General features: G+C 47.6%; 1 protein-coding gene across 1 annotated transcript in view; it reads right to left on the reverse strand.

Moving 5' to 3' along the window:
* LOC134343791 (epiplakin-like) overlaps nucleotides 1-20,259 on the reverse strand; it is a 40,738-nt gene that overhangs the window by 9,705 nt on the left and 10,774 nt on the right. The window contains 1 exon segment of the mRNA XM_063042524.1: nucleotides 719-16,987. Coding sequence (XP_062898594.1) covers nucleotides 719-16,906 — 16,188 coding nt within the window. The 5' untranslated portion in view covers nucleotides 16,907-16,987.

Here is a 20,259-nt window from a genome sequence, read left to right on the forward strand (position 1 = left end):
GATGGACGACAGCTTCGGACGGCTTTGAAAATTACTGCAGGAGCAGGAAATCAGGCTCTGTTTACACTTGCTGAAGCAGTCAGCATAACCAAAGACCTCAACGAGCCTGGATTTTCTTGCTTCCAATTGCCAAATCTGACTGTATACCTCCTTTCTTTTGCTGACCACAGACTCCATATATGTCAATGGCCTGAACTCCCCAAAGCTGTCCACATTACCCTGCACTCCAACAGGATCATGCTGGACCTGTACAACACAGAAGGTCAGAATGGATCTGCACAAAATGAACAGAAGTCATATTACAATCAACTTCTCTCGCTGCTGCTGAACCAACTTATTTGCCTCTTTCTCAGTTCTGAGGGAAATTCTTTCCGTGATTGTGGCAGGACAATGACTATTGAAGTATCTCCATGCTAATTATATTGGGGGTTTAAATGAAATGTGCTAAAGTCCTCATCTGTCTCATATCAGATCTGGAGTCAGGTGAGAGGGACAATGTGAATGAAAAGAGAAAGAGAGGAGAGGAAAATTAGACAATAGAGCACATGGGCAAAGTCAAAGAAGGATCAGTCATCCCATTGAAGAGGGGCAGATAAGATCTTAGGACTGCAGACTTATGGCATGGGGCATGACAAGGAATTAATTAAAATTATACAGTCCATTTAAACAGTAGTACCTAATCATAATAATAATGTCAAGATTATTCAACTATTTATCTTCTCAGTAACAAAAAACACAGATCTGTCATGGGATCCTTAATACATTTCTGCTTCAGCTGCAGATAGGTCAGATTCTCCTTGGTGTTGGGGTCGAAGAATCCCTTGGTGTCATCTCCTTCATCAGCCAGAATCTTGTTCATCTCCTCATCAAACATCCCTCTCCTGTACGCCACATCGACAGGCAGGCGATGACTGTGTACCGGGTCAATTATGCCCCCCGTGGCAATCTGTGCCTCCAGCAGGCGAATCCCATGATCCTTGATGATCAAATCCTTCGTCAGAGCCTGGAACAAGGAGATGATGTTGCCAGTGTAGGGGTCTTTGTATCCAGTGACTGCTCTTTCTGCAGACAGCAGCTTCTCATGGAGCTCTTTTCCAATGAGCCCGTTCTTAACTGCCTCATCCACTGTGAGCTTCATGTTCTTGACTGGGTCAATGACAAAGCCAGTCGCCGCCTGAGCTTCCAGCAGGATTAGGGCTGTTCCAGGCATCAGTAGGCGTTTCTTCATGGCTTGGTAGATGCTCATCTTCTCATTGGTTGACTCCACCATGACCCCGGCGATGCTGTCTGATCCCTTGAGATAGATCTTCACTGACTCCAACTCACTGACTTCTTGCACAGTCTTCTTCCCCTCCTTCAGATCCAGCAACGTTGCCTCATCAATAACCTCTGACTCCACCAATTCCTGCAGGGAAATATCTGCTCGGAGACCGCTGAAGGTGACTGAGGTGTCCAAATGGCTTTGTCTTGCCTCAACTCTTGTGGTGATGGTTGTGATCACCGTCGCCATATCAATCTCCTTCCTGTTATACCTATCAATCAATGATATGCGCTCCTCTTTAGTGAAGAGCTTAGAATGAAGAAGACACCACAGCGTGAAGGTGAGAGTTGTCTTTCGAAAAGCGGCTTCAGTCTCTTCTGCAGTGTAGAGCACAGGGCTCTGACGCGGCACAGCAACAGAGGGACTCACAGCATTAGCCTGGCTTTGTGTTTGCTCAATAATGGTCGTTATTTTTGTTATGATGGTCTTTATGTCAACTTCCCTCAATCCGTACATCTCCATCAGCTCCTTCCTCTTCTCCTCTGTGAAATACTCAGAGTGCAGCATTTCCCAAATTGAGATGGATCTGCCTTTGAACTTGCCACATGATACAAACATGGTCTCCTTCTGAAATGCGCTCATTATTTCATCAGTGGTGTATCCCTGGCGATTCTTCACGCTTCCATCTAATATCTTCAGTAAGCATAGGCCTGTGTCCTTGTCACTCACACATCTCTGCTTCAGCTGTAGATAGGTCAGATTCTCCTTGGTGTTGGGGTCGAAGAATCCCTTGGTGTCATCTCCTTCATCAGCCAGAATCTTGTTCATCTCCTCATCAAACATCCCTCTCCTGTACGCCACATCGACAGGCAGGCGATGACTGTGTACCGGGTCAATTATGCCCCCCGTGGCAATCTGTGCCTCCAGCAGGCGAATCCCATGTTCCTTGATGATCAAATCCTTCTTCAGAGCCTGGAACAAGGAGATGATGTTGCCGGTGTAGGGGTCTTTGTATCCAGTGACTGCTCTTTCTGCAGACAGCAGCTTCGCATGGAGCTCTTTTCCAATGAGCCCGTTCTTAACTGCCTCATCCACTGTGAGCTTCATGTTCTTGACTGGGTCAATGACAAAGCCAGTCGCCACCTGAGCTTCCAGCAGGATTAGGGCTGTTCCAGGCATCAGTAGGCGTTTCTTCATGGCTTTGTAGATGCTCATCTTCTCATTGGTTGACCCTACAAGGATGCCGGCGATGCTGTCTGATCCCTTGAGATAGATCTTCACTGACTCCAACTCACTGACTTCTTGCACAGTCTTCTTCCCCTCCTTCAGATCCAGCAACGTTGCCTCATCAATAACCTCTGACTCCACCAATTCCTGGAGGGAAATATCTGCTCGGAGACCGCTGAAGGTGACTGAGGTGTCCAAATGGCTTTGTCTTGCCTCAACTCTTGTGGTGATGGTTGTGATCACCGTCGCCATATCAATCTCCTTCCTGTTATACCTATCAATCAATGATATGCGCTCCTCTTCAGTGAAGAGCTTAGAATGAAGAAGACACCACAGCGTGAAGGTGAGAGTTGTCTTTCGAAAAGCGGCTTCAGTCTCTTCTGCAGTGTAGAGCACAGGGCTCTGACGCGGCACAGCAACAGAGGGACTCACAGCATTAGCCTGGCTTTGTGTTTGCTCAATAATGGTCGTTATTTTTGTTATGATGGTCTTTATGTCAACTTCCCTCAATCCGTACATCTCCATCAGCTCCTTCCTCTTCTCCTCTGTGAAATACTCAGAGTGCAGCATTTCCCAAATTGAGATGGATCTGCCTTTGAACTTGCCACATGATACAAACATGGTCTCCTTCTGAAATGCGCTCATTATTTCATCAGTGGTGTATCCCTGGCGATTCTTCATGCTTCCATCTAATATCTTCAGTAAGCATAGACCTGTGTCCTTGTCACTCACACATCTCTGCTTCAGCTGTAGATAGGTCAGATTCTCCTTGGTGTTGGGGTCGAAGAATCCCTTGGTGTCATCTCCTTCATCAGCCAGAATCTTGTTCATCTCCTCATCAAACATCCCTCTCCTGTATGCCACATCGACAGGCAGGCGATGACTGTGTACCGGGTCAATGATGCCTCCTGTGGCAATCTGTGCCTCCAGCAGGCGAATCCCATGATCCTTGATGATCAAATCCTTCTTCAGAGCCTGGAACAAGGAGATGATGTTGCCGGTGTAGGGGTCTTTGTATCCAGTGACTGCTCTTTCTGCAGACAGCAGCTTCGCATGGAGCTCTTTTCCAATGAGCCCGTTCTTAACTGCCTCATCCACTGTGAGCTTCATGTTCTTGACTGGGTCAATGACAAAGCCAGTCGCTGCCTGAGCTTCCAGCAGGATTAGGGCTGTTCCAGGCATCAGTAGGCGTTTCTTCATGGCTTGGTAGATGCTCATCTTCTCATTGGTTGACCCTACAAGGATGCCGGCGATGCTGTCTGATCCCTTGAGATAGATCTTCACTGACTCCAACTCACTGACTTCTTGCACAGTCTTCTTCCCCTCCTTCAGATCCAGCAACGTTGCCTCATCAATAACCTCTGACTCCACCAATTCCTGGAGGGAAATATCTGCTCGGAGACCGCTGAAGGTGACTGAGGTGTCCAAATGGCTTTGTCTTGCCTCAACTCTTGTGGTGATGGTTGTGATCACCGTCGCCATATCAATCTCCTTCCTGTTATACCTATCAATCAATGATATGCGCTCCTCTTCAGTGAAGAGCTTAGAATGAAGAAGACACCACAGCGTGAAGGTGAGAGTTGTCTTTCGAAAAGCGGCTTCAGTCTCTTCTGCAGTGTAGAGCACAGGGCTCTGACGCGGCACAGCAACAGAGGGACTCACAGCATTAGCCTGGCTTTGTGTTTGCTCAATAATGGTCGTTATTTTTGTTATGATGGTCTTTATGTCAACTTCCCTCAATCCGTACATCTCCATCAGCTCCTTCCTCTTCTCCTCTGTGAAATACTCAGAGTGCAGCATTTCCCAAATTGAGATGGATCTGCCTTTGAACTTGCCACATGATACAAACATGGTCTCCTTCTGAAATGCGCTCATTATTTCATCAGTGGTGTATCCCTGGCGATTCTTCATGCTTCCATCTAATATCTTCAGTAAGCATAGACCTGTGTCCTTGTCACTCACACATCTCTGCTTCAGCTGTAGATAGGTCAGATTCTCCTTGGTGTTGGGGTCGAAGAATCCCTTGGTGTCATCTCCTTCATCAGCCAGAATCTTGTTCATCTCCTCATCAAACATCCCTCTCCTGTATGCCACATCGACAGGCAGGCGATGACTGTGTACCGGGTCAATGATGCCTCCTGTGGCAATCTGTGCCTCCAGCAGGCGAATCCCATGATCCTTGATGATCAAATCCTTCTTCAGAGCCTGGAACAAGGAGATGATGTTGCCGGTGTAGGGGTCTTTGTATCCAGTGACTGCTCTTTCTGCAGACAGCAGCTTCGCATGGAGCTCTTTTCCAATGAGCCCGTTCTTAACTGCCTCATCCACTGTGAGCTTCATGTTCTTGACTGGGTCAATGACAAAGCCAGTCGCTGCCTGAGCTTCCAGCAGGATTAGGGCTGTTCCAGGCATCAGTAGGCGTTTCTTCATGGCTTGGTAGATGCTCATCTTCTCATTGGTTGACTCCACCATGACCCCGGCGATGCTGTCTGATCCCTTGAGATAGATCTTCACTGACTCCAACTCACTGACTTCTTGCACAGTCTTCTTCCCCTCCTTCAGATCCAGCAACGTTGCCTCATCAATAACCTCTGACTCCACCAATTCCTGCAGGGAAATATCTGCTCGGAGACCGCTGAAGGTGACTGAGGTGTCCAAATGGCTTTGTCTTGCCTCAACTCTTGTGGTGATGGTTGTGATCACCGTCGCCATATCAATCTCCTTCCTGTTATACCTATCAATCAATGATATGCGCTCCTCTTCAGTGAAGAGCTTAGAATGAAGAAGACACCACAGCGTGAAGGTGAGAGTTGTCTTTCGAAAAGCGGCTTCAGTCTCTTCTGCAGTGTAGAGCACAGGGCTCTGACGCGGCACAGCAACAGAGGGACTCACAGCATTAGCCTGGCTTTGTGTTTGCTCAATAATGGTCGTTATTTTTGTTATGATGGTCTTTATGTCAACTTCCCTCAATCCGTACATCTCCATCAGCTCCTTCCTCTTCTCCTCTGTGAAATACTCAGAGTGCAGCATTTCCCAAATTGAGATGGATCTGCCTTTGAACTTGCCACATGATACAAACATGGTCTCCTTCTGAAATGCGCTCATTATTTCATCAGTGGTGTATCCCTGGCGATTCTTCATGCTTCCATCTAATATCTTCAGTAAGCATAGACCTGTGTCCTTGTCACTCACACATCTCTGCTTCAGCTGTAGATAGGTCAGATTCTCCTTGGTGTTGGGGTCGAAGAATCCCTTGGTGTCATCTCCTTCATCAGCCAGAATCTTGTTCATCTCCTCATCAAACATCCCTCTCCTGTATGCCACATCGACAGGCAGGCGATGACTGTGTACCGGGTCAATGATGCCTCCTGTGGCAATCTGTGCCTCCAGCAGGCGAATCCCATGATCCTTGATGATCAAATCCTTCTTCAGAGCCTGGAACAAGGAGATGATGTTGCCGGTGTAGGGGTCTTTGTATCCAGTGACTGCTCTTTCTGCAGACAGCAGCTTCGCATGGAGCTCTTTTCCAATGAGCCCGTTCTTAACTGCCTCATCCACTGTGAGCTTCATGTTCTTGACTGGGTCAATGACAAAGCCAGTCGCTGCCTGAGCTTCCAGCAGGATTAGGGCTGTTCCAGGCATCAGTAGGCGTTTCTTCATGGCTTGGTAGATGCTCATCTTCTCATTGGTTGACCCTACAAGGATGCCGGCGATGCTGTCTGATCCCTTGAGATAGATCTTCACTGACTCCAACTCACTGACTTCTTGCACAGTCTTCTTCCCCTCCTTCAGATCCAGCAACGTTGCCTCATCAATAACCTCTGACTCCACCAATTCCTGGAGGGAAATATCTGCTCGGAGACCGCTGAAGGTGACTGAGGTGTCCAAATGGCTTTGTCTTGCCTCAACTCTTGTGGTGATGGTTGTGATCACCGTCGCCATATCAATCTCCTTCCTGTTATACCTATCAATCAATGATATGCGCTCCTCTTCAGTGAAGAGCTTAGAATGAAGAAGACACCACAGCGTGAAGGTGAGAGTTGTCTTTCGAAAAGCGGCTTCAGTCTCTTCTGCAGTGTAGAGCACAGGGCTCTGACGCGGCACAGCAACAGAGGGACTCACAGCATTAGCCTGGCTTTGTGTTTGCTCAATAATGGTCGTTATTTTTGTTATGATGGTCTTTATGTCAACTTCCCTCAATCCGTACATCTCCATCAGCTCCTTCCTCTTCTCCTCTGTGAAATACTCAGAGTGCAGCATTTCCCAAATTGAGATGGATCTGCCTTTGAACTTGCCACATGATACAAACATGGTCTCCTTCTGAAATGCGCTCATTATTTCATCAGTGGTGTATCCCTGGCGATTCTTCATGCTTCCATCTAATATCTTCAGTAAGCATAGACCTGTGTCCTTGTCACTCACACATCTCTGCTTCAGCTGTAGATAGGTCAGATTCTCCTTGGTGTTGGGGTCGAAGAATCCCTTGGTGTCATCTCCTTCATCAGCCAGAATCTTGTTCATCTCCTCATCAAACATCCCTCTCCTGTATGCCACATCGACAGGCAGGCGATGACTGTGTACCGGGTCAATGATGCCTCCTGTGGCAATCTGTGCCTCCAGCAGGCGAATCCCATGATCCTTGATGATCAAATCCTTCTTCAGAGCCTGGAACAAGGAGATGATGTTGCCGGTGTAGGGGTCTTTGTATCCAGTGACTGCTCTTTCTGCAGACAGCAGCTTCGCATGGAGCTCTTTTCCAATGAGCCCGTTCTTAACTGCCTCATCCACTGTGAGCTTCATGTTCTTGACTGGGTCAATGACAAAGCCAGTCGCTGCCTGAGCTTCCAGCAGGATTAGGGCTGTTCCAGGCATCAGTAGGCGTTTCTTCATGGCTTGGTAGATGCTCATCTTCTCATTGGTTGACTCCACCATGACCCCGGCGATGCTGTCTGATCCCTTGAGATAGATCTTCACTGACTCCAACTCACTGACTTCTTGCACAGTCTTCTTCCCCTCCTTCAGATCCAGCAACGTTGCCTCATCAATAACCTCTGACTCCACCAATTCCTGCAGGGAAATATCTGCTCGGAGACCGCTGAAGGTGACTGAGGTGTCCAAATGGCTTTGTCTTGCCTCAACTCTTGTGGTGATGGTTGTGATCACCGTCGCCATATCAATCTCCTTCCTGTTATACCTATCAATCAATGATATGCGCTCCTCTTTAGTGAAGAGCTTAGAATGAAGAAGACACCACAGCGTGAAGGTGAGAGTTGTCTTTCGAAAAGCGGCTTCAGTCTCTTCTGCAGTGTAGAGCACAGGGCTCTGACGCGGCACAGCAACAGAGGGACTCACAGCATTAGCCTGGCTTTGTGTTTGCTCAATAATGGTCGTTATTTTTGTTATGATGGTCTTTATGTCAACTTCCCTCAATCCGTACATCTCCATCAGCTCCTTCCTCTTCTCCTCTGTGAAATACTCAGAGTGCAGCATTTCCCAAATTGAGATGGATCTGCCTTTGAACTTGCCACATGATACAAACATGGTCTCCTTCTGAAATGCGCTCATTATTTCATCAGTGGTGTATCCCTGGCGATTCTTCACGCTTCCATCTAATATCTTCAGTAAGCATAGGCCTGTGTCCTTGTCACTCACACATCTCTGCTTCAGCTGTAGATAGGTCAGATTCTCCTTGGTGTTGGGGTCGAAGAATCCCTTGGTGTCATCTCCTTCATCAGCCAGAATCTTGTTCATCTCCTCATCAAACATCCCTCTCCTGTACGCCACATCGACAGGCAGGCGATGACTGTGTACCGGGTCAATTATGCCCCCCGTGGCAATCTGTGCCTCCAGCAGGCGAATCCCATGTTCCTTGATGATCAAATCCTTCTTCAGAGCCTGGAACAAGGAGATGATGTTGCCGGTGTAGGGGTCTTTGTATCCAGTGACTGCTCTTTCTGCAGACAGCAGCTTCGCATGGAGCTCTTTTCCAATGAGCCCGTTCTTAACTGCCTCATCCACTGTGAGCTTCATGTTCTTGACTGGGTCAATGACAAAGCCAGTCGCCACCTGAGCTTCCAGCAGGATTAGGGCTGTTCCAGGCATCAGTAGGCGTTTCTTCATGGCTTTGTAGATGCTCATCTTCTCATTGGTTGACCCTACAAGGATGCCGGCGATGCTGTCTGATCCCTTGAGATAGATCTTCACTGACTCCAACTCACTGACTTCTTGCACAGTCTTCTTCCCCTCCTTCAGATCCAGCAACGTTGCCTCATCAATAACCTCTGACTCCACCAATTCCTGGAGGGAAATATCTGCTCGGAGACCGCTGAAGGTGACTGAGGTGTCCAAATGGCTTTGTCTTGCCTCAACTCTTGTGGTGATGGTTGTGATCACCGTCGCCATATCAATCTCCTTCCTGTTATACCTATCAATCAATGATATGCGCTCCTCTTCAGTGAAGAGCTTAGAATGAAGAAGACACCACAGCGTGAAGGTGAGAGTTGTCTTTCGAAAAGCGGCTTCAGTCTCTTCTGCAGTGTAGAGCACAGGGCTCTGACGCGGCACAGCAACAGAGGAACTCACAGCATTAGCCTGGCTTTGTGTTTGCTCAATAATGGTCGTTATTTTTGTTATGATGGTCTTTATGTCAACTTCCCTCAATCCGTACATCTCCATCAGCTCCTTCCTCTTCTCCTCTGTGAAATACTCAGAGTGCAGCATTTCCCAAATTGAGATGGATCTGCCTTTGAACTTGCCACATGATACAAACATGGTCTCCTTCTGAAATGCGCTCATTATTTCATCAGTGGTGTATCCCTGGCGATTCTTCATGCTTCCATCTAATATCTTCAGTAAGCATAGACCTGTGTCCTTGTCACTCACACATCTCTGCTTCAGCTGTAGATAGGTCAGATTCTCCTTGGTGTTGGGGTCGAAGAATCCCTTGGTGTCATCTCCTTCATCAGCCAGAATCTTGTTCATCTCCTCATCAAACATCCCTCTCCTGTATGCCACATCGACAGGCAGGCGATGACTGTGTACCGGGTCAATGATGCCTCCTGTGGCAATCTGTGCCTCCAGCAGGCGAATCCCATGATCCTTGATGATCAAATCCTTCTTCAGAGCCTGGAACAAGGAGATGATGTTGCCGGTGTAGGGGTCTTTGTATCCAGTGACTGCTCTTTCTGCAGACAGCAGCTTCGCATGGAGCTCTTTTCCAATGAGCCCGTTCTTAACTGCCTCATCCACTGTGAGCTTCATGTTCTTGACTGGGTCAATGACAAAGCCAGTCGCTGCCTGAGCTTCCAGCAGGATTAGGGCTGTTCCAGGCATCAGTAGGCGTTTCTTCATGGCTTGGTAGATGCTCATCTTCTCATTGGTTGACCCTACAAGGATGCCGGCGATGCTGTCTGATCCCTTGAGATAGATCTTCACTGACTCCAACTCACTGACTTCTTGCACAGTCTTCTTCCCCTCCTTCAGATCCAGCAACGTTGCCTCATCAATAACCTCTGACTCCACCAATTCCTGGAGGGAAATATCTGCTCGGAGACCGCTGAAGGTGACTGAGGTGTCCAAATGGCTTTGTCTTGCCTCAACTCTTGTGGTGATGGTTGTGATCACCGTCGCCATATCAATCTCCTTCCTGTTATACCTATCAATCAATGATATGCGCTCCTCTTCAGTGAAGAGCTTAGAATGAAGAAGACACCACAGCGTGAAGGTGAGAGTTGTCTTTCGAAAAGCGGCTTCAGTCTCTTCTGCAGTGTAGAGCACAGGGCTCTGACGCGGCACAGCAACAGAGGGACTCACAGCATTAGCCTGGCTTCGTGTTTGCTCAATAATGGTCGTTATTTTTGTTATGATGGTCTTTATGTCAACTTCCCTCAATCCGTACATCTCCATCAGCTCCTTCCTCTTCTCCTCTGTGAAATACTCAGAGTGCAGCATTTCCCAAATTGAGATGGATCTGCCTTTGAACTTGCCACATGATACAAACATGGTCTCCTTCTGAAATGCGCTCATTATTTCATCAGTGGTGTATCCCTGGCGATTCTTCATGCTTCCATCTAATATCTTCAGTAAGCATAGACCTGTGTCCTTGTCACTCACACATCTCTGCTTCAGCTGTAGATAGGTCAGATTCTCCTTGGTGTTGGGGTCGAAGAATCCCTTGGTGTCATCTCCTTCATCAGCCAGAATCTTGTTCATCTCCTCATCAAACATCCCTCTCCTGTATGCCACATCGACAGGCAGGCGATGACTGTGTACCGGGTCAATGATGCCTCCTGTGGCAATCTGTGCCTCCAGCAGGCGAATCCCATGATCCTTGATGATCAAATCCTTCTTCAGAGCCTGGAACAAGGAGATGATGTTGCCGGTGTAGGGGTCTTTGTATCCAGTGACTGCTCTTTCTGCAGACAGCAGCTTCGCATGGAGCTCTTTTCCAATGAGCCCGTTCTTAACTGCCTCATCCACTGTGAGCTTCATGTTCTTGACTGGGTCAATGACAAAGCCAGTCGCTGCCTGAGCTTCCAGCAGGATTAGGGCTGTTCCAGGCATCAGTAGGCGTTTCTTCATGGCTTGGTAGATGCTCATCTTCTCATTGGTTGACCCTACAAGGATGCCGGCGATGCTGTCTGATCCCTTGAGATAGATCTTCACTGACTCCAACTCACTGACTTCTTGCACAGTCTTCTTCCCCTCCTTCAGATCCAGCAACGTTGCCTCATCAATAACCTCTGACTCCACCAATTCCTGGAGGGAAATATCTGCTCGGAGACCGCTGAAGGTGACTGAGGTGTCCAAATGGCTTTGTCTTGCCTCAACTCTTGTGGTGATGGTTGTGATCACCGTCGCCATATCAATCTCCTTCCTGTTATACCTATCAATCAATGATATGCGCTCCTCTTCAGTGAAGAGCTTAGAATGAAGAAGACACCACAGCGTGAAGGTGAGAGTTGTCTTTCGAAAAGCGGCTTCAGTCTCTTCTGCAGTGTAGAGCACAGGGCTCTGACGCGGCACAGCAACAGAGGGACTCACAGCATTAGCCTGGCTTTGTGTTTGCTCAATAATGGTCGTTATTTTTGTTATGATGGTCTTTATGTCAACTTCCCTCAATCCGTACATCTCCATCAGCTCCTTCCTCTTCTCCTCTGTGAAATACTCAGAGTGCAGCATTTCCCAAATTGAGATGGATCTGCCTTTGAACTTGCCACATGATACAAACATGGTCTCCTTCTGAAATGCGCTCATTATTTCATCAGTGGTGTATCCCTGGCGATTCTTCATGCTTCCATCTAATATCTTCAGTAAGCATAGGCCTGTGTCCTTGTCACTCACACATCTCTGCTTCAGCTGTAGATAGGTCAGATTCTCCTTGGTGTTGGGGTCGAAGAATCCCTTGGTGTCATCTCCTTCATCAGCCAGAATCTTGTTCATCTCCTCATCAAACATCCCTCTCCTGTACGCCACATCGACAGGCAGGCAATGACTGTGTACCGGGTCAATTATGCCCCCCGTGGCAATCTGTGCCTCCAGCAGGCGAATCCCATGTTCCTTGATGATCAAATCCTTCTTCAGAGCCTGGAACAAGGAGATGATGTTGCCGGTGTAGGGGTCTTTGTATCCAGTGACTGCTCTTTCTGCAGACAGCAGCTTCGCATGGAGCTCTTTTCCAATGAGCCCGTTCTTAACTGCCTCATCCACTGTGAGCTTCATGTTCTTGACTGGGTCAATGACAAAGCCAGTCGCCGCCTGAGCTTCCAGCAGGATTAGGGCTGTTCCAGGCATCAGTAGGCGTTTCTTCATGGCTTGGTAGATGCTCATCTTCTCATTGGTTGACCCTACAAGGATGCCGGCGATGCTGTCTGATCCCTTGAGATAGATCTTCACTGACTCCAACTCACTGACTTCTTGCACAGTCTTCTTCCCCTCCTTCAGATCCAGCAACGTTGCCTCATCAATAACCTCTGACTCCACCAATTCCTGGAGGGAAATATCTGCTCGGAGACCGCTGAAGGTGACTGAGGTGTCCAAATGGCTTTGTCTTGCCTCAACTCTTGTGGTGATGGTTGTGATCACCGTCGCCATATCAATCTCCTTCCTGTTATACCTATCAATCAATGATATGCGCTCCTCTTCAGTGAAGAGCTTAGAATGAAGAAGACACCACAGCGTGAAGGTGAGAGTTGTCTTTCGAAAAGCGGCTTCAGTCTCTTCTGCAGTGTAGAGCACAGGGCTCTGACGCGGCACAGCAACAGAGGGACTCACAGCATTAGCCTGGCTTTGTGTTTGCTCAATAATGGTCGTTATTTTTGTTATGATGGTCTTTATGTCAACTTCCCTCAATCCGTACATCTCCATCAGCTCCTTCCTCTTCTCCTCTGTGAAATACTCAGAGTGCAGCATTTCCCAAATTGAGATGGATCTGCCTTTGAACTTGCCACATGATACAAACATGGTCTCCTTCTGAAATGCGCTCATTATTTCATCAGTGGTGTATCCCTGGCGATTCTTCACGCTTCCATCTAATATCTTCAGTAAGCATAGGCCTGTGTCCTTGTCACTCACACATCTCTGCTTCAGCTGTAGATAGGTCAGATTCTCCTTGGTGTTGGGGTCGAAGAATCCCTTGGTGTCATCTCCTTCATCAGCCAGAATCTTGTTCATCTCCTCATCAAACATCCCTCTCCTGTACGCCACATCGACAGGCAGGCGATGACTGTGTACCGGGTCAATTATGCCCCCCGTGGCAATCTGTGCCTCCAGCAGGCGAATCCCATGTTCCTTGATGATCAAATCCTTCTTCAGAGCCTGGAACAAGGAGATGATGTTGCCGGTGTAGGGGTCTTTGTATCCAGTGACTGCTCTTTCTGCAGACAGCAGCTTCGCATGGAGCTCTTTTCCAATGAGCCCGTTCTTAACTGCCTCATCCACTGTGAGCTTCATGTTCTTGACTGGGTCAATGACAAAGCCAGTCGCCACCTGAGCTTCCAGCAGGATTAGGGCTGTTCCAGGCATCAGTAGGCGTTTCTTCATGGCTTGGTAGATGCTCATCTTCTCATTGGTTGACCCTACAAGGATGCCGGCGATGCTGTCTGATCCCTTGAGATAGATCTTCACTGACTCCAACTCACTGACTTCTTGCACAGTCTTCTTCCCCTCCTTCAGATCCAGCAACGTTGCCTCATCAATAACCTCTGACTCCACCAATTCCTGGAGGGAAATATCTGCTCGGAGACCGCTGAAGGTGACTGAGGTGTCCAAATGGCTTTGTCTTGCCTCAACTCTTGTGGTGATGGTTGTGATCACCGTCGCCATATCAATCTCCTTCCTGTTATACCTATCAATCAATGATATGCGCTCCTCTTCAGTGAAGAGCTTAGAATGAAGAAGACACCACAGCGTGAAGGTGAGAGTTGTCTTTCGAAAAGCGGCTTCAGTCTCTTCTGCAGTGTAGAGCACAGGGCTCTGACGCGGCACAGCAACAGAGGGACTCACAGCATTAGCCTGGCTTTGTGTTTGCTCAATAATGGTCGTTATTTTTGTTATGATGGTCTTTATGTCAACTTCCCTCAATCCGTACATCTCCATCAGCTCCTTCCTCTTCTCCTCTGTGAAATACTCAGAGTGCAGCATTTCCCAAATTGAGATGGATCTGCCTTTGAACTTGCCACATGATACAAACATGGTCTCCTTCTGAAATGCGCTCATTATTTCATCAGTGGTGTATCCCTGGCGATTCTTCACGCTTCCATCTAATATCTTCAGTAAGCATAGGCCTGTGTCCTTGTCACTCACACATCTCTGCTTCAGCTGTAGATAGGTCAGATTCTCCTTGGTGTTGGGGTCGAAGAATCCCTTGGTGTCATCTCCTTCATCAGCCAGAATCTTGTTCATCTCCTCATCAAACATCCCTCTCCTGTATGCCACATCGACAGGCAGGCGATGACTGTGTACCGGGTCAATGATGCCTCCTGTGGCAATCTGTGCCTCCAGCAGGCGAATCCCATGTTCCTTGATGATCAAATCCTTCTTCAGAGCCTGGAACAAGGAGATGATGTTGCCGGTGTAGGGGTCTTTGTATCCAGTGACTGCTCTTTCTGCAGACAGCAGCTTTGCACGCAGTTCTTTGCCGATGAGACCCCTCTCAACTGCCTGGTCCACGGTGAGTTTCAGATTCCTGACTGGGTCTATGAGAAAGCCCGTCGCTGCCTGAGCTTCCAGTAGGATCAAGGCTGTTCCGGGCATGAGCAGGCGGTTTTTTAGTGCCTCGTAAATGCCCATCTTCTGATTGGAGTTTTCCAGAATTATGCCTGCAATGCTGCTTGATCCTTGCAGGTATCTCTTCACAGAGTCCATCTGCAGAAGGTCTTGCACTGTTGTCCTGCCTTCACTGAGGTCCTTGAACGTATCGCTTTCTATTACCTGAGAGTTCACAAGTTCCTGCACGGAAACTTTCTTTCGGAATCCATCCACTGTCATTGTGCAGCTGGATTGTCTTTCAGTCTCCTCAATGATCCTGGTAAAAAGGCTAATGATCTGTTGGATTGTCAACGATCCAGAACTGTACTGCTCTAGCACTTCTTTTCTCTTTTTGTCTGTGACATATTTAGAATTTAGAAATTCCCAGATTGTCAAGGTCCTTCCCTGAAATATGCCCATTGTGCTGGAGAAGGTGGTCTGTTTGAAAATTACTTCTGTCTGTTTATCTATATAATGGAGGTCTCTCAAGCACAAGAGGCAGAGGCCAGTTTCCTCCTCATTTACACACCTCTGCTTCAGCTGTAGATACGTCAGGTTCTCCTTGGTGTTGGGGTCGAAGAATCCCTTGGTGTCATCTCCTTCATCAGCCAGAATCTTGTTCATCTCCTCATCAAACATCCCTGTCTTGTACGCCACATCGACAGGGAGGCGATGACTGTGTACCGGGTCAATGATGCCTCCTGTGGCAATCTGTGCCTCCAGCAGGCGAATCCCATGTTCCTTGATGATCAAATCCTTCTTCAGAGCCTGGAACAAGGAGATGATGTTGCCGGTGTAGGGGTCTTTGTATCCAGTGACTGCCCTTTCTGCAGACAGCAGCTTCTCATGGAGCTCTTTTCCAACGAGACCGTTCTTAACTGCCTCGTCCACTGTGAGCTTCACGTTATTGACTGGGTCAATGAGAAAGCCAGTCGCCGCCTGAGCTTCCAGCAGGATTAGGGCTGTTCCAGGCATCAGCAGGCCTTTCTTCATGGCTTGGTAAATGCTCATCTTCTCACTGGTTTTCTCCACCAGGACTCCAGCGATACTGCATGTTCCTGTTAGATACTGCTCCACAGACTGGAGTTTGGTAACTTTTTGAACTGTGGTGATCCCTTTCTCCAGTTTGTCGTAGAGTTTCTTATCAATGATGTTTGATTCCAGGAGTTGTTCTGCAGTCACCCTGCGCCTCAGTCCACGGAAAGTGGCCATCTTTTTCTCCCTCTCTGTTTGTTCAATTTTTGTTGTGACAACGGTGATGATTTTCTTGATGGTGGCTTTACTGGACTTGAAATCTTTGATAAACTCACAGATTTGTTCGGCAGTGAAATATTCTGAATTGATGACTTCCCATAATGCCACTTCTCGGTCTCTGAACCGGCCAGCTTTCACTGAAACCAAAGTCTTTCTGAAGATGCTCTTTATTTGTTCATCAGTGGAAATCTGGATCCCTTTCACCACTTTATCTGTGATGATCAGCAGGCAGAGACCGGAGCTTGGCTCAGTCACACATCTCTGCTTCAGCTCCAGGTAGCTGAGGTTCTCCTGGGTGTTCGGGTCAAAAAATCCCTTGGTGTCATCACTGGGGTCAGATAGAATATTGTTCATCTCCTGATCAAACATTCCTCGCTGATAGGCATCCTCCACGGAAATCCGATCGCCAGAGGTCGGATCGATGATGCCACCCGTGGCTATTTGAGCTTCCAACAGCCGGATGCCATGGGAGCTCACCACCAGTTCCTTCTTAATGGCTTGGAATAGGGAGATGGTATTCCCTGTGGCCGGATCCTTGTAACCTGATAGGGCCTTCTCTGCAGACAGCAATTTGTCGTATACGTCAGGGCCAATGATCCCGGCCTGCAGAGCTTCATCCACGGGCAGCCTCTGCTCTGTCACCGGGTCAATGACAGAACCCGTGGCAGCTTGGGCTTCCAGCAGAAGTAGAGCTCTGCCGGGCGGAAGCAGTTTCTTTTTGAAGGCCTGGTAGATGCTCATCTTCTCATTGGTTGAATGAATGAGGAGCCCGGCAATGCTGCTGCTGGGGGTGGTGTAGGGAGCCTTCATGGTGATGCATTCCTTGCTCAGCTCGTCACCTTTGGCCACGGAGATGTGAGGCCCTGTGACGTCGCAGGCAGGGCGTGCATCCTCCAGAAATCCTGTGTTCTGCATCATCTCCAACTGCCTCTAGCGCTTGGTTTGTTTCCTGTGCTGCCTCTGGCTGATCAAGTACCTCTTCTGCAGTGATAGTGGAGACTGTCAATCAAAGACAGAAGAAATCATTACTGGTCATAGCCGGGCTGTTGATCAGCTCCTAGAGAATCATACAACACGGAAACAGACGATTTGGCCTCTTGGGTCCACGCTGACCAAAATGCACCCTCAAATATAGTCACATTTACCCGTGTTTGGACTGTACCTGCTAAACCATTCCTATCCATGTACCCGTCCAACTGTCTTTTAAATGTTAATGCATTTCACCAACCACGTCCTCTAGCAGCTCATTCCAGATACCCACCATCCTTTTTGTAAAAAAAAAAGCAAAGCTGACTCTTGGCTTTCTATTACATTGGATTTGTGAAAGGAAAATCATGTCTGACGAATCTCATAGAATTTTTTGAGGATGTAACTAGTAGAGTGACTAGGGGAGAACCAGTGGATGTGGTATATTTGGATTTTCAAAAGGCTTTTGACAAGGTCCCACACGGGAGATTAGTGTGCAAACTTAAAGCACATGGTATTGGGGATAAGGTATTGATGTGGATAGAGAATTGGTTGGCAGACAGGAAGCAAAGAGTGGGAATAAACGGGACCTTTTCAGAATGGCAGGCAGTGACTAGTGGGGTACCGCAAAGCTCAGTGCTGGGACACCAGTTGTTTACAATATATATTGAGGTGACTTAGATGAGGGAATTAAATGCAGCATCTCCAAGTTTGCGGATGACACGAAGCTGGGCGGCAGTGTTAGCTGTGAGGAGGATGCTAAGAGGATGCAGGGTGACTTGGATAGGTTAGGTGAGTGGGCAAATTCATGGCAGATGCAATTTAATGTGGATAAATGTGAAGTTTTCCACTTTGGTGGCAAAAATAGGAAAACAGATTATTATCTGAATGGCGGCCGATTAGGAAAAGGGGAGGTGCAACGAGACCTGGCTGTCATTATAGACCAGTCATTGAAAGTGGGCATGCAGGTACAGCAGGTGGTGAAGAAGGCGAATGGTATGCTGGGATTTATAGCAATAGGATTCAAGTACAGGAGCAGGGAGGTACTGCTGCAGTTGTACAAGGCCTTGGTGAGACCACACCAAGTGTGCAGTTTTGGTCCCCTATCTGAGGAAAGACATCCTTGCCATAGAGGGAGTACAAAGAAGGTTCACCAGATTGATTCCTGGGATGGCAGGACTTTCATATGATGAAAGACTGGATCGACTAGGCTTATACTCGTTGGAATTTAGAAGATTGAGGGGGGATCTTATTGAAACGTATAAAATCCTAAAGGGATAGGACAGGCTAGATGCAGGAAGATTGTTCCCGATGTTGGGGAAGTCCAGAACGAGGGGTCACAGTTTGAGGATAAAAGGGAAGCCTTTTAGGACCGAGATTAGGAAAAGAGGGAGTTAGATATGGCCCTTGTGGCTAAAGGAATCAGGGGGTTATGGAGGGAAGGCTGGGGCAGGGTTTTGAGTTGGATGATCAGCCATGATCATACTGAATGGCGGTGCAGGCTCGAAGGGCCAAATGGCCTACCCCTTCACCTATTCTCTATGTTTCTATGTTTCTAAGTGGAGGGGTAGGTAGTGCTGAGGAAGCAATGCGATTGCAGAAGGACTCAGACAAATTGGAAGAATGGGTAAAAATTGGCAGATGGAATATAGTGTTGGGAAATGTATGATCATATATTTTGATAGAAAGAACAATAGTGCAGACTATTATCTAAAGGGGAGAAGGTTCCAACATCAGAGGTGCGGGGGGACTTAGGAGTCCTCATGCAAGACTCCCTGAAGGTTAATTTACAGGTTGAGTCTGTGGTAAAGAAGGCAAATACAACGTTGGCATTTATTTCATGGGGAATAGAATATAAAATCAAGAAGGTAAGCTAAGCCTTTATAAGGCTAAACTTGGAGTATTGTCAACAGTTTTGGACCCTATATCTCAGAAAGGATGCGTTGGCATTGGAGAGAGTCCAGAGGATGTTCACGAGGATGACTCTGGGAACGAAAGGGTTACTATATGAGGAGCGTTTGGCAGCTTTGGACCTGTACTCACTGGAAGTTAGAATAATGCGGGGGAATCTCATTGAAGTGTACCGAATGTTGAAAGGACTAGATAGGGTAGATGTGGAGATGATGTTTCCTATGGTGGGGGTATCCAGAACTAGAGGGCACAGGCTCAAAATCGAGGGTGAACTTTTAGAACAGAGTTAAGCAGAATTTTTGTTTTCGCCAGAGAGTGGTGAATGTGTGGAATGCTCCGCCACAGACTGCTGTGGAGGCCAAGTCCTGGGTATATTTAAGGCAGAAGTTGATCGTTTCCTGATTGATCAGGGCATCAAAGGACATGGCAGGAAGGCAGGTGTATGAGGTTGAGTGGGATCCGGGATCAGACATGGTGGAATGCGGAGCAAGACTCAATGGGCTGAATGACCTAATTCTGCGCCTATGTCATATGGTTGGGGTCTTTGGCCGCTTTATCGAGGTAGTGAAACGTACATGTTTCGGCATGCATACCAAACTCCGAGGTTTAGGGTATCTAACGTTCCAGCTGGCTCAGCCCCTTTAAGGTTCAGGACAGTCCCGCTAACCTGCAATCCTGTTTTGGGCGCCAAGGAGTGAGTACTTAAGGAGCACCTGAATGGAGTTTCAGCACTTGGCTCAGACTTTTACCCGCAGGGTTTTCAAACCATTGGTTTGGAGGAATGGTGGTTGGTGGCGCTGGTTGTGGGGATATTGAGAATTCAGGTAGGAGGGAGGATCTGGAAAAAGATCCACAAATGGAGGGTTCGGGTGAGGGCGGGTTGGCAGGAGGAGGTTGTGGTGAAGTTGAATCTAGATCTAGAAAATGAAAGAAAACATAATTTTCCAATAATTTCAAGTGCTGGAGAGGAAGTGTGGGATGCTTTGAAAAAAGGAAGACTCCAAAGGTATTGTTTAAACCTGGCCCCGATCAGCCTCCTATCAATCCTATCAAATTAACTAGAGTTAAAATCAGATAAAGGAATATAGATTGTCTTCGTACTTTAAGAAGAGGTAATATGTTAATCGTTTGTAAGAATAAGAAGCAGTATGACAAGACGCTGCTTTTGAAAGCTTTAACTGGCAAAAAGTTGCCTAGTGAAAATAGAGGTGTTAGGGGTGTTATAACGGGTGTTCTGGTGGAGATTTTGATGCAAGTTAAATCTCATTCATTGGGAGGCATGGTTAAGGAGGTAGAGATCCGAAGTAGTCAGAAATGGGGAAAGGATGGATAGTTTATCTGTATTGACATATCTTGATGAGGTGAAGCTCCCTGATAAAGTTAGCTTGGGGTAT

The sequence above is a fragment of the Mobula hypostoma genome, chromosome 3, assembly GCF_963921235.1.
Source record: "Mobula hypostoma chromosome 3, sMobHyp1.1, whole genome shotgun sequence".
NCBI classification, from domain to species: domain Eukaryota; kingdom Metazoa; phylum Chordata; class Chondrichthyes; order Myliobatiformes; family Myliobatidae; genus Mobula; species Mobula hypostoma.